At 39.8% G+C, this 11,187-nt stretch overlaps 3 protein-coding genes across 3 annotated transcripts; all 3 read right to left on the bottom strand.

The window, feature by feature from the left end:
* Positions 1-752: 752 nt before the first annotated feature.
* LOC101309943 (4-alpha-glucanotransferase, chloroplastic/amyloplastic-like) lies at positions 753-5,102 on the bottom strand. The gene is made up of 15 exons (XM_004302179.1): positions 4,633-5,102; positions 4,395-4,483; positions 4,217-4,277; positions 3,771-3,849; positions 3,289-3,425; positions 3,027-3,185; positions 2,851-2,927; positions 2,621-2,760; positions 2,502-2,533; positions 2,327-2,401; positions 1,914-1,986; positions 1,742-1,830; positions 1,482-1,526; positions 1,211-1,363; positions 753-1,130 (listed from the first exon to the last, which is right to left on the bottom strand). The coding sequence occupies exons 1-15, from the start codon at positions 5,038-5,040 to the stop codon at positions 1,026-1,028; spliced, it is 1,722 nt and encodes a 573-aa protein (XP_004302227.1). The 5' UTR covers positions 5,041-5,102; the 3' UTR covers positions 753-1,025.
* Positions 5,103-6,283: 1,181 nt separating this feature from the next.
* LOC101309646 lies at positions 6,284-7,604 on the bottom strand. Its single transcript, XM_004302178.1, has 2 exons — positions 7,144-7,604; positions 6,284-7,025 (listed from the first exon to the last, which is right to left on the bottom strand). Exons 1-2 carry the CDS (start codon positions 7,468-7,470, stop codon positions 6,756-6,758), a joined length of 597 nt encoding a protein of 198 aa, XP_004302226.1. The 5' UTR covers positions 7,471-7,604; the 3' UTR covers positions 6,284-6,755.
* Positions 7,605-8,584: 980 nt separating this feature from the next.
* On the bottom strand, positions 8,585-9,693 carry LOC101309360. Its single transcript, XM_004302177.1, has one exon. The coding sequence runs from the start codon at positions 9,434-9,436 to the stop codon at positions 8,645-8,647; it is 792 nt and encodes a 263-aa protein (XP_004302225.1). The 5' UTR covers positions 9,437-9,693; the 3' UTR covers positions 8,585-8,644.
* Between the last annotated feature and the right edge of the window lie 1,494 nt (positions 9,694-11,187).

Raw genomic sequence — 11,187 nt, 5'->3', positions numbered from 1 at the left:
ATTATCATACATCATTGTAATGCTGGTCGGGGATTTCACAAGATTGATCTCATCCAAATACAAATAATCTAATGTTATGTTGCAATAGCTATTGGAAATCGTAATCGGGTTTACAATACTGTCTAATCTCACTCAAAATGAAAGTTTTAGGAAATCGTATCGGGTTCACAATAGTGACAAATCTCACTCGAAATGAAAGTTTTAGTTTGTCACTTGAAGTTGTGACAAATCTCATAAGCTCTGCTTTCGGCCAGTGAATTGACTTCAACGGGAAGTGTCCAGTCATTTTAAACCAAATACAAAGCCAACGTCGTAGGTAAATTCATTTTCCTAAATAGATCTTGGAAGGTCTTCGTCTCTTCGATGCAAAAATAAAGGCATACTACACTTCAATAAGCTCATGCCTAATTGTTTGTTCTATATTATTTTGGTCAATAATGAAACTTCATTAAGCCACCAGGGCAAGAAAACACACATCTACAAGAGCATAAAAGCTACGAAAGCAACAGAACAGAAAGCTAGCCTAATTGTTTGTTCACCTTTGCTAAAAGCTGCAGAATAATGGTGTGCTATACATGTCGCACTGTCTTTCCTACAACATTTAGTTCACATAATGCTACATAAATGCAGGTTGCATCCATTGGTAGATAACTTTTCTGTTTTTCATTACAGATATGCAGGACAGGAGCAGATGTAATATAATGGTGTGAGTTACTTAGAAATGTACAATAGGGCGAGCAATTTCACACTTTGACTGACATTAAAATGATACAAACATCAAATCAAATATGTAACCCAATACTGCAATACAGAAACATACCCGTTGGGAAATACAAAAGCTAAATCCAGATTGTACTTGTACAGTAAGGATACGAATACAAATTTTACATAGGAGCATTGTGGAATTATTGATCAATATCTATATTAGACTTGTATTACAACTAAGTTGATTGCTGACTTTGCAATTGGTTAACGACCACTTATTAAAAGAAAGAAAAAGTACTCCGCACGACGGCATTGATAATTTACAGGCGCCCGTACATCGACAACATGTCCTTCAGTTGCAAAGCTTCTGTCTCCAAGCTATCAAATGTCACAGAACTAGGCATCCTCCAACCCCAATTTCCAAACTGTGCAAAGAAATAAAGATATGAGTGCATGCTGCATTAGCAAAAAGATACTTATGTATGAGTATGAAGTTGTCATTTACCTGTGTTGCAGGAATATTCATCCTCGCAGAACTTCCTAACCTAAGAATATCTTGCATAGGCATGATTGCAGTTTGGGCGACAGAAGATAATGCACCCTTTATCATCGCCCATGAGATACCTTCTTCTTCATGAATCGAGAGATACTTCAGAACCTGATATAGCAATAAAAATTGATTGGAAACACCAGAACAAGGTTAATCTTGTTTGTCATCTAATGGGATTACATCGCTAATAAGAGGCCTATACAAATAAGAAAAACTAAGAACTCACATTGGACTTCTCTTTTTGGGGTAAAACATCCCACCAACCTCGAATCTGTCATGCACACAAATTAATCGTTAACAAGCTTCATTCAAAATCTGAAAGAGAACAAATTATCTCAATGTCAATTATCATTGAATCAGAACAACCACTATGTTTTCAGATGTGTAAATATAGATCTGAACCTATAATTGTTTTAGCAAAAGTAATGGAACAAAAGTCTCAATCGATAACGCCTTTGAAAGAAGCTGATAAGCTGAAGAACTTACCGTGTCATTATCATGAGTTCCAGTATAAACAACTTGATTGCGCTCATGATTATGAGGTAAATGAGGATTAGCGGCATCACTTCCAAACCCTAAATAAAGCATTTACAGATCAAGGCTAGAAAACTAAATCATTATTTCTCAAGCTTAATTTACAGTCACAAGAAATCATTACCAAATTGGAGGACGGCCATTCCAGGTGCCCCAATGGACTTCCTGAGCTGAATTACGTCTTCGGTGATAACTCCCTGTCATTATGAAACAGTAGGGATGTGATGATGTATCGACTAACACCAATAAGAGGCATTTATCAATTACTAAAAACAACAAACATCTGAATCTAAACAAATTACTGAGGTCCAGAAATTGAAGACAGTCTACGGTGTTAATTCTAAATATTACCTCTCACTAATATTACTAGTACATTGCAAGTACGATGGAAGTGGAAGAACATGTTATTTCTACCATATCAATGACACATGCAAAACATTAATCAGCCAAACTTTTACACCTATGAAACACATTTTGTCTTTACCCTTTAATTTCCTTTGGGTTGGAGAGAAAATAGCTAATTCAGCTAAAACATACCAAATCTTCAGCTATTATGTTGGTCTTCCCAACTGCTCTGAATATGGCATCAAAAAAGGATTTTCCAGGCCCTGCCTAACGTCATTAAAAGAAAAAGTTTCAGATTTGATGTCAAGGACACATAAAAGAAGGAAACAGAGCTGTGGCTATATTTCGTAAACTATTGAAACCTGACCTTCCATTTTCCAACCATTGCAACTTTTGCTTCTGTACAAAGACATCAACAATATGTTAGTTTGATACCAACCCACAAACATATAAGAAAATATTTTAAGAAATCGATTAACTTCGCACCAGAAGGAACAGCCCAGAAGCCGGCAAGTCCTCTGAAGTGGTCTATTCTGAATGCATCATATATATTTTGTGCTCTTCTTATCCGGCGTATCCACCATGAAAATCCCTCTTTCTCCATCGCTTTCCAATCATATAGGGGGCTTCAAGTAAAGAATAACATTTATTAGCAAGGTCAGTGGTATAGAAACCAATCAAACATACTTGAAGGATTATGTATGAGATTTATAGACCTGCCCCATAGCTGACCAGTTTCACTGAAGGCATCAGGGGGGACACCACTAACTAGAAGAGGATAACCTTTTCTGTTCTGCATGACTATTTGATCAGTAATTGGCATCTGTAACAGCATGCTTCTGAAGCAAGTCCAGACATTAACATGTCCTTTTCACAACGTTAAATTACTCACCAGCAGAAAATGTTTTCTATTGGCCCAAACATCTGCACTATGATATCCTACATATATGGGCATGTCTCCCATGATACTGATCCCCTTCAACTGTGCATACTTGCGAACTCGCTGCCATTGTCTTTGGAACAAAAATTGTTCGGCGATGAATAAATTTATCTGCACAAAAAAAAGTATAAGAGAAGATGGGGAAAATAGGGGCTCCTAACATCAACTGTACATATCACATTTAATAAGTAATAGCCAGTCACCCAGATCTCACAAAATGCTCTTTTCTCTGATAAATGTCTTCTAAGGCTGCAAGATGACGATCTTTCAAGGGTTCAGGCCACTCGTACCAGCTAAAAGCATCTAAACTGCTGTCGATTGCAGCAAAGTAAGCAGCGTCTTCAAGCCAGCCTGGAACATTGTGAAAAAAGAATCACATGTTGATGAAGGAGAAAATGCCCTCACAAACACACCACATCACACTTGAACTGTAGTTTTAGCACATCAGGAGAATTTAATAAACCAAGTTGAAAAATCCAAAAGACAGCCACTTTTTAGTAACAAAGAGTTTAACACAATTCTAGAATAAGATAAATAGATGTGTATGCATGTGTGTGAGAACGCAGGTGTTTACATATGTGCGTGAACTAGAGTCAAAACTCAATTTTGTTAGAACATGTTCAAATTATAATGTTGACACAGTAGTATAACCTGTATGATATAAATATTAGATCATAAATAATATGAAAATCTCACATGATATATTAGGGTCTCGACGAAAATCTTCAAGCTGACTTTTGAGATCGCCTTCACTCATAATAAGCCTCTCTGCAGCCTGAGAAAACACTAAACTCAGAAACTTCTTGATTCATTATACTAAATGAAAGAAGGATTGGATGAATACTTGTTCATTATCAATGCATAATGGAAAATCATTCAACCATCCTACCAAGTTAATTCAATGGACCTCAATGAATATAGGAAACAAAATTCTAGAACGTGCTAATTTGAGAAACTCCACAAGAATGTTGGTGGATACTCAATGGATAATACAGATAACCAACAATTGCCAGTTGCACCATGGCAAGCATTTAACCAAGATTTTAAACATAGCTCAAATCACACTATCCATTTTCTCCACTTTTCAACTTGGTGATTAGTTAGTCAACTCTTGCATTTAAAACACTACTCTGACAATCTACCTTAGTTATCAAAGGATCTTTCATTTCAGCAACGGCTGCGTAATTCACACGCTCCGCATCACTGCATCAATCAGTGACACAATAACAAACAACACGGTCAGAGAGACATACTGGTACTACCAAAACCATATAACAAAAACTCAAGACAGCTAACAAATGCGTAACACAAGTCACTCACACCGGATTCGGAAGTTCTTCCTTTGTCAACAAACCATCCTTGACAAGCTCATCAAGAGATATCAACAAAGTGTTTCCGCAATTCGCATCCTAAACACACAAAATTCCACCAGCCACAATGATCACCACAAATCGAAAACGCAAAACACAATCAGCACAACACTCTACACTACAATCATCACAGCAATCGAATTCGAGTACACTATCAAAATTAAACAAATTGAGAAAATCATCACTACCTGTCCAGAGTACGGCGAGCCTTCCTCATTCGCCTTCCGGCCCGGCGGAACGAGCGGGAGGACCTGCCAGAGTGAAAACCCGGCGTCGTGAAGCCAGTCGATGAACCTAAACGCCTCCTCGCCGAGATCGCCAATGCCGTGAGGTCCTCTAAATGACGTCGGATGGAGCAGCACGCCGGCTCTTCTTCGCTCGCTCGGATCCGCCTGGGGGAAGACCTCGCCGTAGTCGAGCGGCAAGTCCTCGCCGACGGCGTAACCGGAGGAGGCAGAAACGGCGGCGTTTCTCACCCGGAAGAGCGGGAGTCTGGTACGGGGTTGGAAATGAGCGGAGGAGAAGAGGATCGAGGAGGAGGAGAGCTTGGGGGAGAGAGTGGAGGGGAGGAGTGAGAGAGAAGTAGCGACGGCCATGAGAGAGAGAGAGAGAGTTGCAGAGAGGAAGAAGATGAAGAGAGATTGTTACATGTGAAGAATCACGAGGAGTGATTTTGGGATAGGAATTTGACGAGCTTCAGATTTTGCCGGGAGTTTGTACGGAGCTCGAGTGCCACGTGTTGTGTGGCTCGAGTGTTGAGGGAACGAGTCTATTAAACAAAACCCAAAAATGAAAAATATCATGGATTCGGTTCCAATTTTATTTGGTCGACCGACGTCGGACGGTGAATAATATTCACTGTCCGTTGATCAACGATAAAAAAAAAATGTACGGTAGTCAGTGATGCATCACTACTCGATCTCCTTTACAACTTTAAGAACTAGCACTGCAACAATACAGAACAAATGTCACATAAGATGTGTAGTGTGAACTTTAGAGGTGTTACATTTTCTAATAAGTGTGGGTCTAAGTGGAGTATAAGGGGGAAATGCCACACATGTCTGAATGCAACACCCTTAAAGGTTACACATTTTGTGTGGTTTTTGCTTAATACAGTAGTGTTCACATGATCACCTAGTGACCAAAAAAATCATGGTCAATCAATGTTGGATGTAAATCTAATAGTGGAAAACAAAACAACTTAACTTTAAAATAATATTTTCTATCATTGGATTTACATCCAACGATGATTGATCATGATTTACTTGGTCACTAAGTGATCATGTGAACACCACTGTTACTCAATATTGTAGTTGTGTATAGCCTAATTTTAGAATTGGACTCTCGATTCTTTATTTATTTATTTATTTTTCTTGAGGTACGCAGATATGGTTTCATTGATCGAAATCATACCAACCAAAACGGTCAAACATGAATGATCCAAAAACCATAGAAGCACAAAGAAAAATTTAATTCAAATTACATATAAGAGTTGAAATAACAACCTCAAAACTACATTCAAAAAGCTAGATATGAATACTAAAAAGCAAATGAACGGACTCTAACAAGAACTTAACTTTCAATGATTAGAGCCTAAGGCCCAATATGAAAAGAAATAGAGTAATTGCTAGAGCCTAGAGCCAACAAGGGATCTTTCTTAGATTCACTAGGAAACTGGAAACTATTCTGCCTTAGCCTCGCTCGGAGGACTTGAGGCTTGTGTTTTAGCTACAGCTGAAGACGTTGTTGTCCCTAGAGCCATGAAATCTGAAACCTCCCCAGCTTGCTTCTTTTTGTTGCGGCCGCCACAAGGGTGGCCCCTTTTTCTTTGGGACTTCCCTGTCCTCGTAATTTCTAACTCTCGAGTAGCAGTGACAGAGAAACCAATTTCATCAGGATTTAATGGGAGAGGGACCATAGCCAAAGAATGAATGTTTAGGATACATTTATCACATACGTACGTACAATCATCTTAACGATTAAGATTAATAGATGTAGTCATGTAGAAAACTAATTACTAAGTACTAGTGTTACTCCATATATATATGAACATTGCCCTACGACACACTTTTGATCAAGCGGGATATATGCCATTGGCCTGGTGACTGTAATTTTAAACGCTATATATTGCTACAAATTTACAATAAGTAGGGACGATTTAAGTTTAACTACAATTTAATCTCGGTGATAGTTAAGTCTACAAAAGATGAACATCTCCCATCCATATGCATCCAAACTTGCTCATAGTATCCGTACGTATACCATTCACTACTATCTAACTTTGTAAATGGGGACTTGTCGTCCTTAACTTTCAGACGTCGTCAGACCAATCAGTAATCTCGGTCTCGTAGAATAATCCATCAACGATCTGATCGATCAGCGAATCTATAAACGAGTTGCATCCCAGAGTGAAGATCCGACCCACTCGGGTTCGAGCACTGGTCATCCAAGCAGCAACCACTGCACACGTCACCGCTGCCAAACCAACCCCCGCCGCTTCGGCTATCCCTTTGGTCTCTACTTTCCCGAACAACGAGTTCCCCGTCACCACCTCCATCGTCACCGTCGCCGCAAACACCACCTTCACATGCCAAACACATAAACAAGAGTCAAACTCTGATAGGTTGAGTTTTAGAATAAGGACTTGAAAGTGAAACAGTCTCAAACATACCCTACGTAAGTTTCACACTTTCACTTACCATGGCGAGACGACCGGAGACGATTTCGAAGTCCTGGCTCTTTTTGGAGCTGTCGATGTAGTCGGAAAGAGTCGCGAAAAACGACATAGCTTCATCGCCTACAACTCCACCGTCTTTCTTCGTCTTCATTACACTGACGAGATCCGAGTCATCCGACCCGTATGATCTTAGAGTGCATAGGCGAGGCTGAAGCATGATCTTCGCGTTCTTGGTCAGTTTCGGAACTGTAACCTGAGCCGGAGGTAGAGGTTGATCTCCTCCGCTGCGAACCGCCGGATTCTGGAACCTCCTCAGCTCGCAGCGAATCCCGCGCGCCGCCATGGCCATAGAGATCGAGGAAATGAAGCAAAGAAAAACAAGGAGAGCGATTCCTAGAATGTGGGGGTGTACAAATTATGGGATAGGTTTGTTGGTGGTGGTGGTGGTGGTCTATTACTCCACGTCTTTTGTATTGTTTGTGGAGGTGTGAATGATGGAGGTGTAGGGTCACGGTGGAAACGTGGCGGCTATTTGGCTCGGTAACGTCATTTTCAAGGATGATGGGACTACATGTTTGGTGCTGATGAAGGACTACTCGATACTCGTCGGTAAATGAAGGTAGGGGAATAAAAGGACTTGTCGTTTTTTCTTGAAAAGTCGTTGGTATTTGTTGCGTGTTCTTGTACGATGAACTTGATCATCACATGCTGGAGGTGTTAGTGTACAGGAAGAGAGAGTTCTAGGTCGACTGTATCAGACCCCACGAAAGTAACTCGCATTATTGGTCAGTCATGGTTGGCTTAATTAGGGCAATGTCGCCGGCCGGTAGCCTGTTTATGACCCTGGTCGCAATGCGTGTATTCCCCTTTTCATGTGCAAAGTGTGTTTTGCTATGTCACAACATTGTATGCTAAATCCTAAAACGATTTCTCTATATACTTACAAGTCAACCTTGCACACTCTCATTAAACAAAAAAAAGGAAAAAAGATCGTTAACGCTTCCGACCTCCATAGAAATTAAGTAGGAGGGCCGGAACTAGAGGCGCCGAAGGTGAGACCCCATTTCCTGTCTACCTCCCTGAATCCTGAGTTTTCACAACAGTAGAGACTCGCGCCTTAGGGCTTACATGCCATGTGTGGCTCATTGCAATATATGTACGTATTTTACAATATTGATATTATATGCGTCGACATGGATCAATGTACGTATAGGACAACATCCTCATCTTCATTAATCTTTTCAGTACATAAACGCATTCTTAAGAAAAACGAAATCCCAGCCTGGCTAGCATGGAGTTAACTTCAATTATGCGATGTCGATCTTGAAGTGTGTAAATTAATCAATCCACAACTTTACAGAATAGGCAATCAAACATGAACAAAGAAAGAAACATATATCTTTCTTAAGGAATAGATTGATCAAACCCTTCTCCTGCTTGACATCAACACTTTCTTCTTTTCTACCCTAACTCTTATGCATGCCAACAATTAATTCTATCCTTTTCCCTTCCCTAGGTTGTCATCAAATCCTTACAAAGAAAATACTGAGCTCAGGGCCATTATTCCCTTCGGGACTCAACATATACAAGGTTTCGGAGTCCTTCGAGCCTACAACCCGCTCGAAGAGGGCTCGCATGTACGCCATTTCGCCATCCGGGCCCTCGACGTCGGACTTCCCGGGCAACACGCCCGCTCCCATAGTCACAGCCTTGAGCAGCTCCATGACATTCAAGTCCTCCTCCGTAGCCTCCCTCTTAACCGCATAACCCGTCTTCTTCCCATTGCAAAACATAGTCCATACCGGCTCGTCCATAAGCCTCGTCTTGTCTTTGTCCCCTCTCTTCTCGCATTCGAGAGCGATTCTCACCATCCCTGAGCTCATCTCCTTCTGCAGCACGTTGGTTTGCATGGCTAGCTCCACAATGAAGCTGGGGAGAGTATTAGAGCTTTCCTGTATCGACAGGCACACCCGGCCCTTCCGGTACCCGAACAGCGTGCCGCTGACTCGGACACCGGAAGTAACCGTGCTGCTGGCGTCAAGCCTGCCGCCGGGGAGGTGCGGCATTTTGCATGCCGTCGGTGTGATGATGGGGAAGGATCGGAGGACGGATCTGAAGACGCAGAAGACTTTGGTTTTGTGTTTCTTTTTAATGGAGGGCTGGAGGAGGGTCGAGTTTGAGATCGGACTGGGAAGTGGCGGCGGTGGCGCCGGAGGTACTGTGGTGGTCTGAGTGGAGGAGGAGGAGGAGGAGGATGCTGCTACTGCTGACGGACGCTGCTGTTCTCTTGATACAGCTTTTGTTGGCTCCCCCATTAATGGCGTTGGTGATCCAGGAATGGGAGAGTGCCATGAGAGAGGGGGAAGGAGGGAGAACAGTGAGACAGAGAAGAGCGAGAGAGACCGGGATCAGAGAGAAGGCTGGGTCCGATTCAAAAGTCTGTTATCGGATTTGTGGCATTGGTTAGTTTCCTAACCTTAAATTGCGGTTTGTGATCTTATCTATAGCATTGTTTTTTTTTTTTTTCTTTTCTTTTCTTCTGTGAAGAGAGTTTCATTCTATTTTAACTTGTGTGCATGCAAAATACTACTAGCTCATTTAAGAGCATTTCACAAAGCTAGTCTTTCAATAATAGAACAGAAGAAAGAAATTACAAAATGTTAGTCTATTAAGATCGATCTTTAGTCTTGTCACTCATGTAGATAGAGAATTGAACATACATTTGCTTAGCTTAACCCTGAGAGCAGTGGCGTAGCTAGAAAACTAAACTAAGAGGGTTATAATTTAATAAGAATTATACTAAACAAAAATAAACTTTTCAATCTTCTTTATTTTTCTCCATTTTACTTTGGGGCACATAATTGTTCATTCTTTTTGTACTGTAGGAGTTAGTATCACCTAAACCCTTAACAGTTTGAATAAAATATATATAATATCCACAACGATTGCTCATATTGTGACATTTTTTTAGATTGTATGGAAGTAATATGTAACATGATTAGTATGAAAGTCAAACTTTATACTAATATTGTAATATAAGTATGGATGTAGTAATTATATCAACCAACAATTGAAAGTATAGAAAAGTGAGAAGGGTCATTTGAACCCTCTCACTCTCATGTGGCTACGCCACTGCCTGCGAGCATCATGTAGGCTATTAAGTCTTGTCACTCTTTGATGATATTTTTGAGTAGAATTCTTGCTCTAAGTATTACAATAATGAAGATTCTGGTTTGGTGGAATCTAATTATTAAACTAAGTTTGTTGGGGTGATTTCGAAAATGAAGAACCCCTTGGTCTTTGTACATATACCCAAAATGAGATGACGAGTTCTTTGAGTTCTTGGTATGAAGAGGGTGAAAGCAATTCTATAGGATGAGAATATTCTCAAATCTCTACCAAAGTCTCAAAAGAAAAAAGTGAAAACCAAAAAAGATTCACGAGACCCTTATCATACCCGTAATCGGACACTCATGGTGCATCTTGATCTATGATGCAATCCGCGCGCTTTGATCATTCTTATGTTTTGGTTGTCTTTTGTTCTTTTGTTTGTTTCTAAAGAGTTTTGGTTTCTTGTCCCCTCTTAGGAACTATCTTTTTCATTTAATAAAAAAGAAATTTTAAATACACACCCCTAATATCTTAATACACACCTCTTACTTAATACACCACCTATCAAGTTTTTTATTTCAGTATTATACTTAATACACATCTCAAACTGCCTAAAATGCCCTTAATTTATGAAATATTCTATTATTTAATATAATTAATGTATATTTACCATTTAGTACCTCTTTTTACATATTATTTCGTCTAATTTTTGCTAGAAATTTTTGGTTATCATCATTCAATTTATAATAAAATGATTATTGTTATATCCCAACTCCAAATCATCAATACAAGTTTTCAAAATTCACATGCTAGTAGAACTGTAGAAGTACAGTAGCTATTGAACATAGATAGCTAGTTATTCGATAAAACATGTCATGATAAAGATGCAACACTCGACAATTTGATATGCAAGATCAAACTAAAGCTGATACAGATACAAAAAAAAAAAAANAAA

This window comes from Fragaria vesca, linkage group LG6, assembly GCF_000184155.1.
Source record: "Fragaria vesca subsp. vesca linkage group LG6, FraVesHawaii_1.0, whole genome shotgun sequence".
In the NCBI taxonomy this organism is placed as follows: Eukaryota; Viridiplantae; Streptophyta; class Magnoliopsida; order Rosales; family Rosaceae; genus Fragaria; species Fragaria vesca.
This window is presented reverse-complemented; position numbering and strand designations above follow the sequence as displayed.